General features: G+C 40.6%; 1 protein-coding gene across 2 annotated transcripts in view; it reads left to right on the top strand.

Moving 5' to 3' along the window:
• LOC112159144 (ankyrin repeat and SAM domain-containing protein 1A) overlaps positions 1-21,145 on the top strand; it is a 56,928-nt gene that overhangs the window by 18,491 nt on the left and 17,292 nt on the right. For both annotated transcript variants that reach the window (XM_024293038.2, XM_024293037.2), the window contains exons 5-15: positions 6,643-6,939; positions 7,367-7,442; positions 7,521-7,622; positions 7,724-7,810; positions 7,892-8,025; positions 8,234-8,296; positions 8,583-8,715; positions 9,038-9,081; positions 9,843-9,939; positions 13,808-14,283; positions 20,678-20,734. In XM_024293038.2, the coding sequence (XP_024148806.1) occupies positions 6,643-6,939; positions 7,367-7,442; positions 7,521-7,622; positions 7,724-7,810; positions 7,892-8,025; positions 8,234-8,296; positions 8,583-8,715; positions 9,038-9,081; positions 9,843-9,939; positions 13,808-14,283; positions 20,678-20,734 (1,566 nt within the window). The remainder of the gene's footprint in view (positions 1-6,642; positions 6,940-7,366; positions 7,443-7,520; positions 7,623-7,723; positions 7,811-7,891; positions 8,026-8,233; positions 8,297-8,582; positions 8,716-9,037; positions 9,082-9,842; positions 9,940-13,807; positions 14,284-20,677; positions 20,735-21,145) is intronic.

Genomic DNA, 21,145 nt, shown 5'->3' with positions numbered 1-21,145 from the left:
GACCAAATCTTTTCCTCCTCTGCTGAACTGCAGTAATAAATGAAATAGAGATTTATCATTTCCAATTAACTTTTGTTTTTTAAAACCTTAAAGACTGAGAAAAGCGGGATACTCTGTGGATAGTTTGACAGTCTGTTACTGCCGCCGCATTCTCTGGCTGCAGCTCGAGGCAGCGACGTGTCCAGCAGAGCTCACGCCATGAATATGCCGGCAGACAGACCGCTATGCTGGGGCTGGATCACGCTTAAACCTCCAGAACATTTAAAACGTCCCCCGGTGCTCTTGCTGTACAGAACGTCGGGGGTCCGCAGCTCTCGGGACGCGGCGCCGGACGCGAGCCGGTACCACCAGACGTGGTACTGGACGCGAACCGGAGCTGGGTTAGGGTGCAGGAGCTCCCCGGGTCCTGGCGCCGGGCCGGTTCTAGCTAGCAGCTCGGTGGTTGGAGACCCGCCCGTGATCTAGTGAGAGCAGCCGGTGAGAGGACGATGAGGGACGCCTGCGCGCGCGGTATGAAAAGGCACGTATGAGAAAATCCAATTGACTATAAAAATAATGGACTTATCGAGCTATGAGATCCCCCCATTATATACAGTCTATGGAAAATCCGCGATTAATGCGTCAAAAGAATTGTCGGCGTCAAGCACGTGTCAGATTAACGCGTTTTTAACGCGACAAATCTGACAGCCCTAATATTTGTCAATGTCATTGTTTCTAAATTGGCAGCAAAAACAGAAGATCTGACCAATTCTTGTGCCACATATTGCAAAAACGCAACAAACACGATTTATGGTTAGGTTGAGGGTTACAGTTACAGTTTGGGGTTTAACCCTAAACCTAAAATGATCTAAAGATTTTCAGCTGATGCACGTTCTCGTTTGTATTATTGGGGATTTGAACATTTTTATTGAGAGACAAAAAGAAATGTGTATATGTGAAATGATCTCTACAGACAGCATCAGGGAAGACTTATGATTGACAGCTCTTTTAAAAAATTATAGACTAGGAAATGAAGCTTACATGACTTGAAACTCAAGTGAACGTTTTTCTGAAAAAGGTTGTCCAACCGTCCCCTACACTTTTATTTTTAGAGGTACACTCACACACACATGCGTAATACTTTTTAAAAACCAAGTGGGCTAATGAATCCCCGTGGTTGATTAATTGGCCAACCTCTAGCTTTGGTCTGTCTGGACTCACATCCTGCTCCTTTTCACCCAAGTGCTCAGCTTCCTATATAGGTCACACGTCTAATGCGATGTGCGTTGGTGGTTTCCTGCACAGCTGTTCTGCACATGACCCTGCACTTAATCAAACATGGCACAGCCGGCTCTCAAGGTTTTCAAGATACGACAAAAGTAAATGTTTTGTCTTTTAGCAACTCTAATCTCAGAGCAGCTCGGTGTTGGTCTTTCAGGGTTGGACTCGAGCTGGCCGACTCGGGGAATGATTACTTATGATAGCAGCTTGTTGGCCTCATAATTAAATTGTTTCCTCCCTTAAAAGAGTGTTATTTTGGGGGTATCCAACAGCGGACTCGATGAACCATGCCGTCTGTCTATCGTTCCAGTTTCTGTCTGTGTGGTCAGTGGCATTTAACCATCTCCGTGATTTCACGTCAGCTATTTTTTTTAGGGAAGCTAGCTAGATGAGGCACTTTTTTTCAACAATATGACAAGATTTGAGTTCTTGCAATAAGATCTTAAAAGCCTATCTAGTGTAGAAAGTGGACCGGCTCATAATAACTGAAGCGTGAATACCTGTGATGGCAGGGAAATCATTTTTGTTACAGAAGGGAACAAAAAGGCTTCTGTTTGGAAAGAAGGGATAGATTTTTATCTCATTACAAGAGAGTAATTCCTATTTGGCCTGGAATGTTCAGCGTTTAAAGATTCATTGCAAGAGTCTATTCTCTGAATAAAAGTCACACTTTTCTTTTCAAAAAGCCACAGAAATTAATAAAAAAAAACATTTAAATCCTTTTTTTTTAAGTATTCAAGATTTGATCAATACAGTAATAAGTAAAAAGGGTATTTCTGGGATGCAGAAATGCGTCTGTAACTGTACCATTTGTTCTAGAAGCACAGGAGCTTGAGGGATCCCAGACGGCATCGGGAGCCTCGCATGCATTGAGTACAGGCGTCCTTTTGGCTTATAAGCTGCAACAGCTGCTCACCTCACCCCGCCCCACACCACCACCACCATCATCATCACCACCACTACTACTACTACTACCATCACCAGGGGCCAGGCTGACGTAACCTCTGCCTGGTGCCATTCCCTAATCGCAGCACGTTACCGTCTTTTAGACGCAGGTTGTTGGGATCAGCAGCCTCTGCTGCACTGCTCTTGCTCTCATTGTGTTGTGCAGCACAGTAACACAATAGGATGTGACCTCTTGGTGGTTTGATCATAAGGACTAGTGAGACCCCAATCCTCACTTGTTTCAAGTGTACTAAGGACTAAACAGAAAAATAAGATTATAGTCTTCCCATTTTGCTGCATAAAAAACTGTTAAAAGAACCTGTGCCATACTGGATGTCTTGGCAAACCATGTAATCTGGTTTCCAGTCAGTCTGTTTGCCACAAATGCCTTTTTGTTGTATCATGCTATCAGATGGTTATTAGAGTACTCACATGGTTTTTAGTGTAAAACAGATAAAACGGTCTTGGAGAGCAGCTTTCGTCTCGTGCACTGGAATACAACGCTGGAATCCACCAACTCCTCAGTAACAACGCTTAAACACCCACTCCGATGACAGTCGTGTTTTTAGCCTTGGCGCCAGAAACAATCTCTACCTGGAAGTGGATATTTCCTAAAATTCAGGAAACCCTTTCAAAAATAATGTTTTAACAACTTTTCAGAACTATCAGCTTTTAAATGGGAATATACTGTAACTGTCTAGCAGTTAAGTGTGCAAGATGAGCTTCAAATGGGGCAGAGAAAGTTAATCGTTTTATTCCTTTCAAGTCAATATTAACAAGTGTTCCACTTTATATAACTACTCTTGTTTATCTCCAGAGAAAAAGTCAGAAAAATGCATTATTTTCTCTGTGATTCAGCTGATCACGTAAGCATTTATGGAATGTCAAAGGAAAAAAGGTCAATAGGTTAAAATGGGGGTTCCGGTCGAGGACCTCTGGCCAATGATTTTGGGCGCTTATGATTTTTTTTTGCGGCCAGCTAGCAGGGGGTGGGACTTCTGGCTATTAATTTTCGAGCGCCATATATTTTTCTGTGGCCAGATTCTCTTGTAAATTCCTGCCACGTTGCAGAACCTATGTCCTAGAAAATGACAGATTTTAAAACTTTTTGCAGAAACGGCATAATCATAATTTAAAGACCACTGGGAACGCTTTTAAAATAGATTAAAAGATGATCAGAGTGGGACTTTAAAGGTTGCAAATACTAGCGTAGGGGGAATTTGTCCTTCAGAATTGGTTAGTTTTTTTTTTTAAGCCAGCCAACTCCCAGGAGTCTCTAAATGAATATATTGTGATAAAATCTTTTTTTGCTTTAAACTATACATAGAACCAGAAAATAATCTCAGTTGTTAGCTTCCCATCACTGAGTCACCCTGCTGATGAACCGTGTTTAAAGCTGCCTGATGACACAGTCTTGCTTTTTTCTGAGCATCGCAATGGCGAGGTTGACGCCTACTTTTGACATTTTCAAAATGACATTCTGGAAAAAAATTGCTTGCATAGTTTAATGATTTTTTTTTCTTTGTATTTTGATTGAAACCGTAAATACCCCATGATTTTTTTTTTTTTTTGTTAATAAATATACAGCTTTCTCTGTTTTTATTTATATTTCTAACCCCATAAATTCTTAGATATATCTAAATTAAATTAGGATAATATATCCAGTACTGTTGTGCTGTATTAGCTTGAGTTGCTGTCGAGGCAGGTGCTGCGTATTTGATAGAAAAAGAGTCATTTTGATGTAATCACAGCATGCATGTCTGGCTGCCGAGCCTGGCTGAATCTCATTAAAAAGCCGTGACGAATGCCTAGTGGTGCGTTACAGATGAGAGGCATTGTGCTCTCTTTATGTGAGGTTCATCTGTGTTTGTGTTCATATGCATATGCACAAGATGAAAGCATGCAACGTGCTAATCCGGCTAATGGAACCACCCAGGCAGTGACATCTAAAGTCAGCTTTCTTCTCTTTAGTTCATCCAAGAAAGGCGTCTTAATTTTTCTGTCCCCCTGCTTCTGTGTGACCGATGTTAGAATGGCAGGTGGCGTTTTGTTGCTTTCTACGCACCTTTTTTTTTTCCCTTGCTGAAGTTGCGACCTTCTTTTGAGTCCAATTCTCCCGCCTTTCCTTTAACAATACCTGCTGATCCCATCTGTTGCTGGGCTTTTTGTGAAAGTACCAGTGAAAGGGTGAACGACACCTGTCCAAACCGGCACACGGATCCACCATCGAATGCCATGACCCATTTTCACTGGCACAGCTGGCACAGTCCAGTGGGATTAGTCCAAACTGGCATGGTGCTGGCCCATGTGGGGACTTTTCACACCAGCTGTCAGTCCTTTGTATGCGTCTGGAATGAGTAACTCTCAGAGCATGTGGCTCTGCAGGAACAGACACGCCCATCTGTACTGCTGCAGTAGCTGTGGGGCGGTTCAGGCCTTCTTTCAGGTGGCCTTAAATCATGTTTTTGATTGGGCTCTTAGAAAAATATCCCAAGCATTAAAACTAAACTAGTATCTCACAGCATTCAATCTTCTTTCATTGTTGCTCATTCTAACTTGGGCTGGCCCCCTGCTGGCAGCACAGATCAACAGGCACACTGGGGGCTTTTTTTCCCTCTAATGGGCATCGATTTAGAAGTCATTAGAACCAATTGGCACCTCTTTAGGACTTTACCTTGTAATTGCTGCTTTTAATTACTTCCTGATCCTCTTTGTCTAGTACAGTCTTTACTATTGAATAAATAAATAACACTTAACAATTAATGTTTTTTTATAATTGATTCAATGTTTATATTTGACCATTTTCCCATTAAATTTGAAAGTTTTAACTAAATAAATTAAAATGTACCTTTAAAAAAAATCAATTTCTTGACAGACAGACAAAGACTCATCAATGAAAGTCCTCTCTTCTATTTTTTCAGATCCAGTGAGTCTGTCGCATTATATAATACGCAGAATTATTTAAGATGCTTGTTTCCCATCTTATCTTTCTCTTCAGTATTAAGAAAAAGTCCACAGCTTATTTTTCTGAAGCTGACACATTTTTTATGTTTTTCAAATGAGGATTTGCAGATTTTTGAGATATATTTAGTTAAGACACTCAGTGCAAAACCCCTAATTACAGAGTGTTTGTAACTATGTAAAACTGGGAGCTTTCTCATTAACATTTTCATACGACTAACTCCTAACGACGGCTCATAATATTGTCGTTTTTCCATTAGATGGTTAGAGAAAAAGGCTTGATTTAAAACAAAATGCGTCACATATCCGTCATTTTATGCCTTCGGTTTGTAGTGACACTATTGTTCTTTAGAATAGTGAACTTTAAAATAAAACTGCAATTTTGATTTGACACTGTGGAAAGCAAAAACATTCAACCATTTTAATTCAATGTTTGCTTGAGAGTCGTGAATATGAAATGACTTTAGTTTTAATTTGAGTTGCTCATGTCGCCTATGATTTTAGCAGAAGTCTGCTGTGTTACAGTTCATTAAAAAGTAAAAATAGGGCGGGTTTTTTTTTTTTTTTAAGAAAAAGTTTCACTTCATTTTTTGCAGTTATTATAAGAACACAGCAGATTTTTTGTTGAATTGTGAGAACCAAACTTGCTTTAATTGCAGTTCTAAGAAATGCAAGAGGAGCAGTAGAGAGTTTATTCTTGTGTCTTGTCAAAGTGTTTTGAGTCTTTCTTGATTCAAAACACAGTTTTCTCAAACTATTCGTCCTTGTTAGACTGCATGTTGTCTTTGTCTAAGTATTTGACTGTATAAGAGAGCTAGATCCATAGAACACGACTTCCAGCTCCAGACAAATGAAGCCGATTCAGTCGACATTTTTAATTGATACGGAACCATGTTGGAACCAGGCGTCGTCAGTAACCAGGCAACGCCCCTTCATTTGAAAGCAAGATCAGGAGAATCTGAGAAACGTTTCCACTGTTCGACGTGAGACCATAATTGTATTGAGACATCTGATTGGTCAGTTTATAACTCAAATAACTTAAGCCACAAAAAATATATATATGATGAACTAAATTAGGATTTGCAAGAAAGTATTAAGCAAAAGTAGCAGAGAAAGAATGGTTGTTCTGGCAAATAACTGAGTAATAGCTGTTTATTTCTCAAAAGAAAAAGGATTTTGGCTTTTTGGAGCCAGCAGGTATTTCCGCCTGGAATGCAAGGGTGAGGAGTCACTCAGTCCAGTTCTCATGTACAGTCAATGGTCTAGGCTCTCCAATGTTGCAGGAATTCCCTCTAAACTTTAGCGTACTCGTTTGTGTATTTCCTAATGCGCTTGGCTCTACGCTCCACACCCTCTCAGGCGCTCACCTCCTTCACCTCCTCTTCCATCGCCACTCTCTCCTTTTGCGCCAAGCTTCTGTACGTTCGCCCTATGCTTCTAAAGCTGCTTCTCACCCAGTTGCTGGCCTCCCAACAGAACAACGACAACGAGACGCCGCTGCACTGTGCCGCCCAGTATGGCCACACCCAGGTGGTGCAGCTCCTACTGGAGGAACTCACCGACCCCACCATGAGGAACAACAAGTTTGAGACTCCGCTGGACCTGGCTGCGCTCTACGGTCGGCTGGAAGTAGTCAAGCTGCTGCTCAGGGCCCATCCCAACCTGCTTCACTGTAACACCAAAAAACACACACCTCTGCATCTAGCCTCTCGGAATGGACACCTGTCCGTGGTGGAGGTTCTGCTGGAAGCAGGCATGGACATCAACTACGAGGTACTACAAGTCCACACTGACAGTCTGATGTTTGGAAGTATTTCTCAATACAGACACGAGGCCAAAATCATGTTGGGAAGCTTAATCTCCTCCTGAAGCGCCGCTTTCCCCAACTACTTTCTACCAAAGCTGTGTGATTAAATGTAAAACTCTTAATCTGTCAGCTTGGTGAGGAACTGCTGTGGCATAAAAGCTGGTCATGCTCCCCCTGGTGGGCTTCACTGCTTCATAAAGGTCTCACAGTGGACCTCCCATATGTTTAAAAGTTTTTTCCTCTGAAGATTGGCCACTGTAATGCAGTTGGCAGCATTTCAGATCTGCTTCTTGCACCCCCCCCTTAAATATAGCTCTAGAAAAATTTAGCTTGAACAAAAACTGTTTTTTTTTTTTTTATTATTAAATGCACAACTTTGTCTTGTTCCTGCAGACTGAGAAAGGAAGTGCCCTCCATGAAGCTGCTCTTTTTGGAAAGGCTGATGTGGTGCAGAAGCTTCTAAGTGCAGGTAGCAAATGTTTAATTCATGCTTACTTAACTTTTACGTTTCTTTTACTACCTGTGCCAACATTTTCCTGTTTGTTAGGCATTGATGTAAACATTACCGACCTGAAGGGCCTCACAGCACTGGACACGGTCAAAGACATGCCCTCCCAGAAGAGCAAAGAGATCGCTGCTCTCATTCTTGGTAAAAAAAAAAAAAAGAAAAATGCAATGTTTAAACAAATATCCGCAGCAAAAATAAGTTTCTATTTAATTTATGTGATTAAAATCTTCTATTTCCTGAAGGTCACATGACTGGAAAACATCCTGTTATTGACCTCCCCCCTCCACCAGTCCCTCCACCTCAGGAGAGTCCAGTTCCAAGAAAGAAAGGTAACATTCGGTCATTTCTTGTAGGCTTTTTATTCAGTCAGGAGCATTCAGCATAATCTAATTGGAGTGTCTCTTTCTTAGGTGAGCTCATCACCGAGGAGGAGAGCCCCTACGAAGCTCTCTTTGAAGCAACCTCTTGCCACTCTTTGGACAGCCTCACCAGCGGGAAGTCCTCTGACAGGGACTCAGGACGGCCTGATAGTGAAGTTGGGAAGGTTGGGGAGAATTTTTTATATTCATTTTTTTACTCACATGTGCATTTAAAGACATTTGCAGAAAAAGCCCCGAACATCCACTAGAGGGAGCTAGTTGCCCATTTTGCACAGAATGAGGAATCCAAAACACATTTATTATTATCTTTTTTTTTTTAGATTTTATTTTACAAATACATAGATTTTTTTTTTGCTTACCTGATCTTTACAGAAGGATCGCCTTGTCCATTCGTCACACCCTGGTCCTCCCCAGGAGGAGGAGACCAGCTCAGAGGTGAGTCCACTAAAATATCAACATATAAAACCTGTAAATGTGTGGAAAGTGGTTATATTTCATAATAAACAACACTTTTGCTTCTTTCATAACTAAATATTCGTATCATGTAGCAGGAAGTTGCAGCAGGAAGTTAAAGCTGTGGGGCTATACATGTGAAACACAATGGATTAACTGTTAAAGTTTAAAACTTTCTGCTTTTGACTGAAGTTTGGAGAAGTTTGGAGCATTGTCTACAACTAAATGTAGATACAAAGAAGCATGACTATTTTTTTTTTTTCTGCAGCCAATGCATACTAGTAGCAGCGCTGATGTCCGGAGAGAGCCAGTGGAGGAAGAGGAGGATCACACGTACGAGTTGTTGATGTCCGCACAGACCAAAGTCCCCCCACCCAGCCAGGAGTCCCAGTCTCATAGAGGTAATTATGCCCTGCGAGAATAACCCAGAAGGAAGTGCTTAGAAGCCAGACATTTACAGCTTCTTTGCTTTCTTGTTTATTTATTTTTTTAAGGCCGTGACTGGGTTTAAAAAGAAAAAGAAAAACTGTGTTTTCATTTGATTCAAAAAATCATGGTTGCCTCCTCCCTGTTATCCAGCTAATCTAAGTACCATCTGATGTGGAGATGAGAAATGTTGCCATGGATACAACATGATTGTAGAAGTTGCTGCAGCGTTTGAAATATAATCTCTTTTTGGTTGAGTCTTTACTCATTCTGACTCGTATTTCTTTACTTTCTCAGACGAGAATACTACTACACAGTCTTCCAACAGCATCCTACCTCAGGTATGTATGCATTCACTTCTTTCTTATATTTGATAGGTTTTTAATTATTATTTTATGAGTCAAAGCTTTTTTTCTTTAATTTATGAAAAAAAATGTTTTTTCCTGCTTTTGAGATAAAAATATTTTCTCTTTCATTTCAAGTAATTTCTGGGAATTCTAGTTCTATATATTAAAAATAATATTGATCTATTTTAGGACTACATAAAGAGTTTACTTCTAGATCATGACTTAAAGTACATTTTTTAAAGAAAACAACAGCTTATCTCTTTGACACTGATTTAGGATAATTCTGTGGATTTATTAAGAAATCAATCAAATTGTTTACACTTTCAAATTGCACAAATTTGGTTTTCCCTGTGATACTTAACTCTGATTTTGATTACTTTTCTTATAAGATAAAATTTTCTCCAAGACTTATCAGTGTAGTTAAGTATTTTGATCTGAAGCACAAACTCTCGTTCAAATCAATGTCATAAAAGCGGCTTACATTCTTTTGATTTTATACAAAAAACTCCCAACTTCTAGACATTAATTTAAGCCATTGGATTATCTTATTTTGAAATGCTGCTTAACAAAAAGAAACCTTTTTCTGATTATTAAATTTAAGTGCACACATTCTACTAAATGCAGTTTAATGACAAACTATTCCAAGTATTTTAAATATCAGATTTTATTATGCTCAGATAAAATACATTTTTAAGGCTTTTTTTCAGTTTTTTGTGAAGTAAAATCGTCGTTCTTTTTCTCTCCTCCTCCTTCAGCGTAAATCTTGCGTCCCCCCAAATGACCTTAGAACCCAAAGTAAGACGAGAGACAGTCTGCACCCCCCTGCGCGGAAATGCCCTCGAGCACCGGGAGGTGAGTCCTTACATCTTAGTTAACCGATGTTTCCTTTGGTCTTGTGCGAGTGAGGAAGGTCAGGGAGGTCGTTCCGGCCACCAGCTCAGAGCCGAGCTCGTCAATGAAACAGGAGAAATGCCTCCCAGCTCGGTACACTTGAGATGGGCTAGCTTGGATTAGCACTATAAGGAGGTGCAGAATTGGTATGCCGGGTAAGCAGATGGGATTTGGGTCGATCGACATTCCTCAGCAAGTGATGAAGACTCGTTTCAGTATGCACGTGAAGCCAAGTTCTTCGTGAGATTGGGACATTCCTGTCTTCTATTCTCAGGGTCACATTCCTACTTAAAGTTAAGAATTCCACTTCATTACATGTTTGGATTAAGTGTCCAGCACAGGGGAGGAGCAGAGCCTCAAATAAAAAAAATCATATGATCTCCTAATGAAAAAAAAACATTTTTGGAATGTTTGTTTTAGCAGCTCTATCAGTAGAATTATGCAAAAAAATTGGAAACAGAATTTAAAGAACCAAAGTAGCCAAAAAAAATCTAAATTACATTACATTACAAACATGCAGGCAAAGAACATACACAGTACAAGTGGGTTTTACTGGTGACAACATTCAAGAAGAATTTAGGGTTTTTTTGTTTTTGACAAGTAAATTTTCCTTTTTTTCTTCACCTAGAAAATGTCTTGGTTTTATTTTGACAAACTTTAAGCAGAGCAGCCTTTAAGTTTAAACACTACTTTTAGCTTTCCAGATTTGTTTCATTTTATAAGCTTTTATTTTTTTTTATCTGTACATTCTAAGCAAATGTGACAAGAAATATTCAACAAAGATTCAATAAACATAACCGGATACAATAACTAAGGGCAAAACAGAGTAAAACAGCCAGACAACAAAACACATATCAAAGATAATGTGATATGTTATTTCATGGATTATTACTTGATAGCTTGAAATAAACCATTTCATTTCATTCATATCATTCATTTCATTCATTCATAACAAAACTATTTGATTTTTTTTTTGCTAAAAAGCACTAATTTTGTGTTTATTGCCAGGCTTTGTTTGTTTTGTTTGGCAACACATTTATTTTTGGATCATTTTAACGGGATATAATTTATAGAGATCAAAACCTTTTGGGACATTTATAAGTCTAATTTTTCATATAACATGACATAAAAGTAAAGGAATTTGAGTTTATTTTTCTTCTAACATTAAGTTTATTTTTAACTTGTATAAGTTTGATGAAATATATTTTTATGAAGAATAAAGTATTGAAAGTTATTTAAGGTTTAACTTGATTTATTCTGGAAAAATATTCCTGCCTGTTTTAATTCATATGTTAAAAGGTTACTGTTTTAAAGTTTTAAAAATGTAGTTTTAGTGTGTTTTAATAAATATTTATCCTGTTCAGCCCGGGACCTAAGATGTGTTTTGGATTTTGGCCCTCTGTGTGATTGAGTTTGACATCCTTGCTCTATATCCTCGTTTCCTCTGAGCGGTACGGTCCAGTATTTCAAGTGTTCCCATTGTAAAATAGACCCATTAAACAGTACCGAACCGTACCTCTCAGGGGCCCCAATCGGTTGTAGGTCCAGTGAAAAGTGGAACAGAACAGTTGGGGTGGAGCCGCTGTCGCCACCCGTTGATTGGCAGAAAGTGATGACAACTGTAGAAAGCGCTAATTAAAGCTAACGTTTCCAACATTTGTAGGCATTCAGGTTTTTGTGGTTTCCTGTGTACTCTTTTGGTCACCAGTCTATGTTGAAAATGCTTACAAACAACAACAAGGCCTGGTCTGCGGTGGAGCTGAAAACATTCTTTGGCATTCTTGGTGACGGTGTAATACAGGGTGAGCTAGCGGCATGCTAGCGGTCTAGATCACGCATGCACTGTGAAAGCAAACTGCTCAGTGGAAGCGAGGCTTAACTGAGTGGAATTTCTCGCCAGAATTATTTGGACCGTTCCATACTACCCCTTATCATATCGGACCGGACCGCTCTGTGGAAACGAGGCTTAAGAGCCAAAATGTGTTCTACAATCTTGAAATTTCAAATTTCAAGCAGGCCCACCTGCATGCCTTGCACAGGTTTTCCCATTTTTTTGCCTGCTGACGGTCCATATCCAGCCATAGGGACGGTTGTGACTATATACTTATAGTGTCCACCCTCTCTAGCAAAGCCACAGCTTTAAAAATAGCTCTCTTTATTTTGCTTTCAGTAAATGCTGCTTCCCATTGTTGTGAGTTCTCGAAACCAGAACAGCAGATTAAGACAAGCTGCTTGTGCTAACGTGGTTATGTTGCTGTGCGTTAGCTGGACTGTTGGCAGGCTTTCTTTGTCAGAATTACTGGAACGGTGAGGGTTCATTTTATCACCACGTGAAGAAGATTGCAGTTTCTCCTAAAAGAAGACGCATATGTTCCTTTATAAAGCTCAGAGAGATTAAACAAAAACTTTTTTTTTTTTTTTACATCACCGCCACAGTTTTTATAGAACTTTCTCCATCAGTTGAAAAGTATATTGTCTTAATGGGGGTTTTAATACCTGAAAGGCACAACAACATGTCTCCAAATGTAGAAAAAAAGGTTTAAATGAAGTAAAAATGGTCTAGTCTTCAAAACTACAATCTGACATATGTCAGCCGAACATCACCTTACGTAAAAGAATTTAGGAGAGGGGTGCACCAGGGTTAAAAGCATTTGCGATGGTTGGATGTGATCATAGGGCGTTGACGCTCTCCATCTGCTAAACGCACGTGGGCGTTTTGGCTGTGATCAGCACACGTGTGTACAGTACACGCCTTCTCCTCCCTATAACACACACAAAACCCCCACACACATACTTTCTCCTTGTGCCAAAGTGCTTCACAACTTTTGTTTTTAGGGAGTTGTTGGATTTTTATCCCCTCAACAGTTTCAGAAACCTTGAAGATTGATGGACTCGGATTGTTTTTTCTTCCTCGTAGAATCGGCGCGTTTCGTGGGACACCTTTTATTGTGAAGAACAAAAGGTGTTGCAACAGGCCAGTACTTTCCTCTGGTGTTGCTGACCCAGATTCCCTGTCACCAAACACCCCCCAGAACCCTGGCAGCCAAGCCAACACACACACACATGCAGCGATATGTGTCACAGGACTAATTATCAGGAGCCTTCCTGCAGGAGGATAGGGTGATTCAAATTTCCATTCCCGAGCCTCCATTAGGTCTAGATTTAGAAGCAGGGAGACACAGGAAGCTGCTGCCCACTCGGCAGACGACAACAAAGACGGTAAAAACGCAGCTCCGGCTGGCGAGTGTCGCTTGGGAAGCCGGAACGCAGATGGAAACGAGTACTGTCGAGCTGCGGACGGTTTGAGCTCGTGAGGCGGTCGTTCCTCCGGGAGAGGGAGGGAGAAGGGAGTTTAATTGTTTGTAATTGCACTTGCTTTCAAGTCTTGTGGAGTTTCCTGCTCGTGTAAGTTTTCTTCTTGGTGACTTTTCACAGATCTGCAGTATACTATGTTTTTTTAGAATTAGTGCAGTTGTGATCCAGCAGTTTCTTGTTAAATCCAGAGTGTTGGGGAGTGGAGGTAAGACTGTTCTCAGTGATGACGTCCATCAACTCCCAAAAACAGAACATCCCCTGACAAATGTCTGACTTGGAAATGCATTTTTTTCCCTTTTTTACACAAACGCCTTTTTCATTGCTCCCTCTCCTTTCTCTCTTTCCCTCTCTCCTGGTTGGAAACAAATGCAGATCTGTTTTTCCGCACATGTGGGTGGTTTCTTATTAGCCTCGCTCCAAGGATCTGCCTCTCAGTTGAGAAGTCCACTTTCTAGCTCCCAGCAATTTCTCTTTTTCCAAACTGACTTTCTCCTCTCCTCCTCCCTGTGTTCAGATAGCTCCCATTCTGGCCAGGATCAGGGAGCAGGTGTCCCGGAGCAGTTCACCGGCCTCCTGCACGGATCTTCTCCCGTCATCGACTCCCGCGAGGACGCCTTCCCGGCTGTCCTGCCAGCCAACCAAGGCCAGCCGCAACAAAGGAAAGCCGCCAAAGTCAAACCAGAAGAACCCGCTGCTCCAACGCAACCTGCTCGAGCCAGCATGGCTGCCATCTTTGCAGACTGCGATCCGAAAGCGATTTATGCCACTGTGAACAAGGAGCCCCGGGACTCGGGCTCCGGCGCACGAATGCGCCCCCCTGGGGACCTGAAGCTGGCCCGCAGCCTGTCCAAGTCTGACTCGGACTTGCTGGTGTCCCCTCCGAGTGAGGATGAAGGGGGTCTGGGAAACCGGAGCGAGTCTGTTTCTAACTGCAGCACAGGCAAGAAGAGGCTGGAGAAGTCTCCGTCCTTCACCTCAGAATGGGACGAGGTAAGACGCTGTTTGTGACAGTCTAATTTCTGCAGCTTTTTGGAGCAAAATGTCAGAAATCTTTTGAAATTTGTTGATGGAGAAACCAGGATTTCTACTTTCTTGACAGCTATGTTGGCATCAACAAACTTTTAGCAACTTCAACCTAGAACCTGACATTCTTCCTCAAAACACATTGACTTATATTTGTTTAGTTTGATTTTTTTTACAGAGTTTATTTATGTTTTTGCTGGTGGACACTCCAGAACCCACTCAACACTTCAGTTCTTGGTCTACAAATAGATGTGGAGCTAAAGGGAGCCCAATTTAAATGAGATTAGAGTAGACAACAATGTGGGGATAAAAAAACTCAAAGGACAATAATACAGAAGGCAGAGATTTGGAGCTCTATGTTTAGACAAAATGTGGAAGCTGCAGATTTGCGTCTTCAGTTTTTAGCAGTTGAGTAGCTACAGACTCTGAATACACAGGTGTGAATCTCACACAGATATACAATGGCAGAATCAGATCCCTTCCTCCCCCTCTTCATGGTGGGATACCCAAAAGATTAATAATTTACAGATTGTACTAACAAACCCAGAGCAGATGTAAACACAGTTTGGTACGCCTACATTGTTGACATTCCTCGTTGGCTTCTATCACAGTCTTCCTCCAGCAGCTGTGAAATCGTTGGCAGATCTAAACACATTTTTAGGCCTCCGTTTGCTCCCAGTGTGAGCTGGAGACAAATGTGTTTCTTTGCTTTCATGTTATACTTAAAACAAGCATTTCTGATGACTCACAATGCTGTGCATCATCATTATCCTCAGAGGTCCTTTAGCTGGAACTATCAGGGATCTCAAAGCATGAAGATTCAGTCTTCAAAAGTCATATGGATGTTTTGTTGCAGGGTTTTTCTGGATTTATCACCTTTTTCATAAAATAGTATGTTAGAGCACTTATTTCCTTTTTTTTTGGTAAAACTTGACCATATTTCGCAGTAGTTTTTGCTCTGATCTTCTAGATCCGGCATCTCAGCCTAAGGGTTGGCAACCTGCTGGTTTTCCAGAAATGTTGCTGGATCAGATGTGTTTTGCCAATAGAGACGGCTGTGGTGCAGCGGTCTCTTAATAGAAGATTGCAAGTTTGATTCCCGCCTTGCCTGCCCATGTGTCAAAGTGTCTTTGGTCAAGACAATGAACCCCACATTGGCTCTGGTGGTTATGGTGGAGCTGCCAAAAGTGTGTGAATGTGTGTAAATGGGTGAATGGGACTGTGACTGTAAATCGCTTTGGGTCTTCAAGGAAGTTAGAAAAGTGCTATACAAGTAGACGCCAATAAGTAACTACAATGGCAAATTAACTGAAAAAAAGCATGTAGGACACTGGCCCTCAAGGCCCGGAGTTTGATACCTCTGGTCCAGTCATTCTACATTTTATTCATAGTTTCAATAGTTCAACTCAAAGTTTGCAGCACTTAAAAGTACAACTAAAGCTGGAGCGGCTGTCACAAACGGTCATGTTGATCATGTAACTTATTTAGTTTTAATTCAGAGTTTTTTGTATTTTTCTCAGAAAATCTATACATAAGAAATCTTCAGTATTCACTTACCGTGAGCAAATCTCAAACACTGACAACACTAGAGGTCCTTTTTTAAAGCCTTTTCTGGATCTTACAGATTTAACCTGCAGGAACTAGTTTAGTTTTCTATTAATAATTTTCCACATGCTAGAGTGCCTTGGTCTGCTTTTGATTTATCCACAGTTCAGACAGTATTGCCAAAGAATCCAGCAGGTTTTTTGTCTGTTATTGAACTAGTGAGATCACATGAGCAGAAAGTTGTGCAAAACCCATTTTTAACATTGCAAATCCTTCATTTCTTCTTAATTTAGTCATTTTTAATTATAGTTTGTTTTTTGTGAACAACATTTTTTATTGATTCCACATGAAATGCAACAGCTAGTGTACAAAAAACAAATTCTCAGTTGGTAGTAAATATAATCATTGCTTCTGTACATCTTTACACTGTTGTAAGGAACCATTTTTGATGATTTAAGAAAAAGAGAGAAAAAAAAAATAATAATAATTAAAATAAAAACAATTTAAAAAAAATTTAGCTATAGTTTTTAATCATAATTGCAGCAATATATTTTTAAACGGTTTTAAATTCTCAATTTTTGTGTGTAAACTAAAAACACACACATCAAAGTGCTTTACTTACGATTTTTTGACATTTAGCTGCAAAAGTTACAGATAACAAGCAGCTTTAACGTTCCTGTACGTCACCCTGTCCGTCCTTTAACACGATAAGTCCTCTCTGGCTTTTTGTGTCTATTTTGGGATGCAGTAGAGATATTGTGGTTGATTATATCAGACTGCAGCACTGTGACCCTCTTCATCTGTGGATTTAAATAGGTGCTTTCAAGCTAATGCAGCCACATTCCCACTTGCCACCAGAGTATTTGATGCTGTGGAGATGCAATTTTTTTTAAATTTGAAAAACTAATTGCTATGATGTGCTGAAAAAGGATCGTGGGTGTTTGTGTTAAAATGAAAACCACACAGCAAATCACTCTGCAATTTCAGACTTTTTCTTCACGCTTTGTTATCAACTATAACTGCAACAGCAAAATTCAGTGTTTTACAGAAATTCTGAACCTATAGAAACAAAAAACTTTTACGGTGGGGCAAAAATTATTTGTCAGTTGCTGTTTTGCAAGTTGTCCTGCTCAAAAAGATTTAGTTCTGTAATGTTTACTGAAAATACACATAATCTGTCAAGTCCAGTTGGTTCATCCCAGTCTTGTTCATGTAAACATTCCTGGTGTCCTTTGACAGCTCTTTGGTCTTTGTGCAGAGGTTGCAGTCTGACAGACTTGTTCTGTATAATTACCCACTTTCACAAGCACCTCTCCTCTTCGCACTTTCCTGGAGGCCCGTGTCCTTTGAGAGCGTGACTGGATTACGACAGCTGTGTCATTCCTTTCTGCAGTCTGCTGCTCCTCCCCGATAGCCAGCACAGCCCCTTGTGATGCTGGAGCTGTCCCCTTCCTTCCGGTGCTCGACGCAGAGAAGCACGGGAGCGAATCTGTGAGAGGCTGGCGCAAAAATGAATCAGCATCTTTTCTTACTCTCCCATCCTGGATTACGGGCTGTAGTAGAATTTTACGGGAAATGTTTAAGGTTATGCCACCAGATTATTCAAGCATTTACATGAAGCACATTTGATGTTTGTTAGTGGGGAAACATACATTTGCCACAATAAAGTAAATTCAGTTTCACGCCCTAGGCTTTTATTTTCTGTAGAAAAAAGCTTCTGTCTTCTGAGGTTGTTGCAATGTTTCAAAGTCTTTTTTTAAGTCAAGAACCTGTCAGCTTGATCGTACATTTATGCATGGCAGCAAGAATACATTTAAAATGTAAAAGCCTTAAGCTTCTGTGTGCAAAATGTAAGCCTCTGCTTTGTAGAAGGAAGCAGAATTCGTTACTTGTTTTGGCAGTTTTTGAAATAACTGGTGGTTTTACTGCACAGATGTTCAACTTCTGATGGTAATTTAACTTTAAAAAAATGAACTAATTAGCTTCTTATTAAGATGAGGAGTGAATTTATTGAAATATGTTTGATGAGATAAGAAATCTTCACTCCAGTAATTTAAGTCCAGGTGTATGTGATGATGGGGGTTTGCTGTGACACTCGAAAGCCTTCTTTCTCCATTTGTCCTCCCTCTGCTTCTGTTCAGTCTTCATCACCACAGCGCCTGAGCGTCTGTGACAGCCATCTTGCCGGTCACGCCTGGCCGCTCCAACGCTCTATAGAGCTGTTTGACAGCGTTTGGCCAACAGGTCCCAGGACACTGCCAATCCTCTCACGCATTCACACGTCCCATTAAAAGCATCCTTTTTTTCTCCTCTCGCTGTCTGCTTTGCTAAATATTCCAGTTCTCACAGCCTCCATTCATTTCTGTATCAGTCCTGCTTCCCTTTTTTTAGTCCTCCACCCCCCACTTCACCGGATCCCTTGTCTCTTGTTAGAAGACAAGGGGATTTGACTTGCATGAGGTGTTGGCCTATGCATCTCTCCATTTAAGGAGCTGGGTGTGTGCGTTTGTGTGTAAAGCCCATGCTAATGCGGGTTGGTCCTTGCAATCAGACTGGAGATGACAATTCAGGGGGCGACATTGTGTGGACCAGCACTCAGAGAAGACTGAATCAGAAGGAGAGGACAACTGTCTGTATCCCTGCTTTGATTTGAAACTCTTCCAACGTAATGACCGCAATGAAACCAGCGTTTGTGAGTATTGATCCTCTCATAGGCAGCAGTGCCAGAGGCCCGTCTGTCCTACGCTTGCTTTGAATGTCCGCCGGAAGCTGAAAATAATTTTGTTAATTCCTTGTTTACGTATTGAAGGTTCTTTACCTAAAAAGCTGAGAGACGCATCAGATTTTAGCCTCTTTGTCAGAGTCTGATCATCGAGATGTCTGAGGTCTTCTCATGTCTGCAAGTTAATTCCTGAGTTCATGCAGCTTTTATACTCCATGGCTTTGCTTTCGGTTCCCAAGACGTCTCTTGTATCAGAGTTACTCAGATCAAATCGCAGTGTGGGAGCTCCAGTGCCAGAGAGAAAAATCAAATGATTTACCCTCCAACAGGGAGAGAACAGAGCATGACCACGGGAGACTTCAACCCACAGTTACCATCTTTTGTCACAAGTTTAGCCACTGGTCTTAATGGGTGTCCTGTCTGTCAAGTAGAGTAAGGAACTTCACCGCATTAGAAAGTTATATCGACCTGACTAGAGAGGAGTTTTTCTGAGTTGTGTAGGAGGGTCATCGTACTTAAAAAGACCATGCAGGACTATTTCTGGTCCCGACACTGCTGACGGTGCTGAGTCTCTTTTCGACATTGGGATGTTGGCACTGACCACTGCACTGGGGGTGTGTTTGTGTTCCCGTGTGATGCTATTCATTAGTCCACAGTTTTTAGTCGGTCCTTGTTTTGTTGCCAGCATAAGGCTAAACAGTCCAGGCACGCTCTGGAAACCCTCTGTCAGCCAAAATCTATTCTTCCTTTTGCTTTGCTGGCACACAGTTTACAACTCTTAAAGTCACCATTAGGAGATATTGTCAAGTCCCGGCTATATTGGAGTGAAGTTATCCCGCTTGTTGGCATGATAAATGGGTCCAGGCCCCCCTTGGATCACCTCACATCTTGGCTAGCTCTTCAGCTGTTGACCTCTACCTCATCGGTGACTTCTGACCCCGCTCTTTGTACACTCCTGCTCATAGCGAGTCCCTCCAACAATGGCTTCTTTCATTTTAGAATTCTGTATTGATTCACTTTCACAGCACTATAACACGCCACTCTCAAGTCTCTTCTATTTCTCTTAGCTCTGAATAAGACTCTGAAATCTAGACTTTATGTTGCTGCGGATGATAATTATCTTGAGTGAATTAATGGATCATATCCCCTGATGAGGATATATTTACCCAGGTCCACTCCCGTCTGTCGCAGAAACTGCTTCTGACCTCAACAGTTGTACTTCTAATTCTCTTATGCTTCACAAGAAAAACTCGTACTGTTGCACATATGCGTTTGTGTTGTTCAAAAGCTTTAGGACCAATTTTTGTAACAATCTGAAACAGTTATTGTCCACTTATTCAGAGCGGTTTTCTTTCACAACCCATGTGATCATAAGCTAAGACCAGGTCTGTGCAGGATTCAACAGATTGGTTCCAAGATAAAAGGAGACTTTTTACATTTTTTTACATTCTTTTAAATTGGTAAACCCAATAAATCAGCCTCTATGAAGTCATGTTACATGAAAGCAGGAAATGGGAGAGCCTTAAGTCAAAACAGAAAACAGTCCCTAAATCATGAGCTTAGCAGACAAATAACCTTTCCCTGTGATTGTTTACATACTAACTAAGCAGATGTGTTAAAAGTATTAGTTTCACAGATTTATGGCCCTTTTATGGGAGTCTGCACAGCTTGTGCTTGCACTGAACTTCTTGTTTTTCTTGGAGATCACACTTCGAGAGCTTCTGTACATTTGGAGGAGCAGAATCTTTTAAAATTACGGGTAGTTTATTTTGTTATGTAAACATATTTTATATTTAAATACCTTCAAACACAACTATAGAGGGTTTGCCACCAGCATTTGTGCATCCTCTGTGACTGGGATGGATCTGGTGGGAAAAAGAATGTGGAAAGGTCTTTGAATACATTGTCCATACTCATGTACCCCTGCAATCTCTTAAACATGTTATTTCAACCATTTCAAGGTTTCTAACAACTCTGGGGTTTTCTGCAATTGTCATTTATTAACTTCTAATGATGTTAATGTAACTAAATACCACTGACAAGCTGGGACTTTTCAACAAACCACATGGAAGTCAAAGCTAAGCCTTCTCTCAGCAGAAAAAGACGACTTCTCCACTTCCAAAGCTGCGAAGATCTAAATCCTGTGACAATGTGAGATGTCCATATTTATATAAATGCTGCTGGTACTTCTGGGGGGTTTAGCTCTGTTCTTTGGGGGTGGGTGGGTAGAAGGTCTGCTTTCTCCGGCTTTCCTTTGAAAGCAAAATAATCTCTTGGATTATTCGTTTGGTTTCTGAGCAAAGAGGCTTCACTCCACTAACAGATGTCCGAATACTCAACGGCTTCATTGTTTTCTATCTATCCTTTTAGCAGATAATTTAATTTCTTATAATGTTTTATTTTATTTGTTTATTTATTTAACATTTTTACTTGTAAACTACCACTAATAAACTTTATTAGTAATCTAATTGCACATTCAGGTCTGATTTTGTTTGTGAGCGGTGCCTGTCGAGGATGACTGCAATAAATAAAGAATATTTTAAAAAAATAAATAAAATATAG

The sequence above is a fragment of the Oryzias melastigma genome, linkage group LG7 (genome assembly GCF_002922805.2).
Source record: "Oryzias melastigma strain HK-1 linkage group LG7, ASM292280v2, whole genome shotgun sequence".
Taxonomy (NCBI): domain Eukaryota; kingdom Metazoa; phylum Chordata; class Actinopteri; order Beloniformes; family Adrianichthyidae; genus Oryzias; species Oryzias melastigma.
This window is presented reverse-complemented; position numbering and strand designations above follow the sequence as displayed.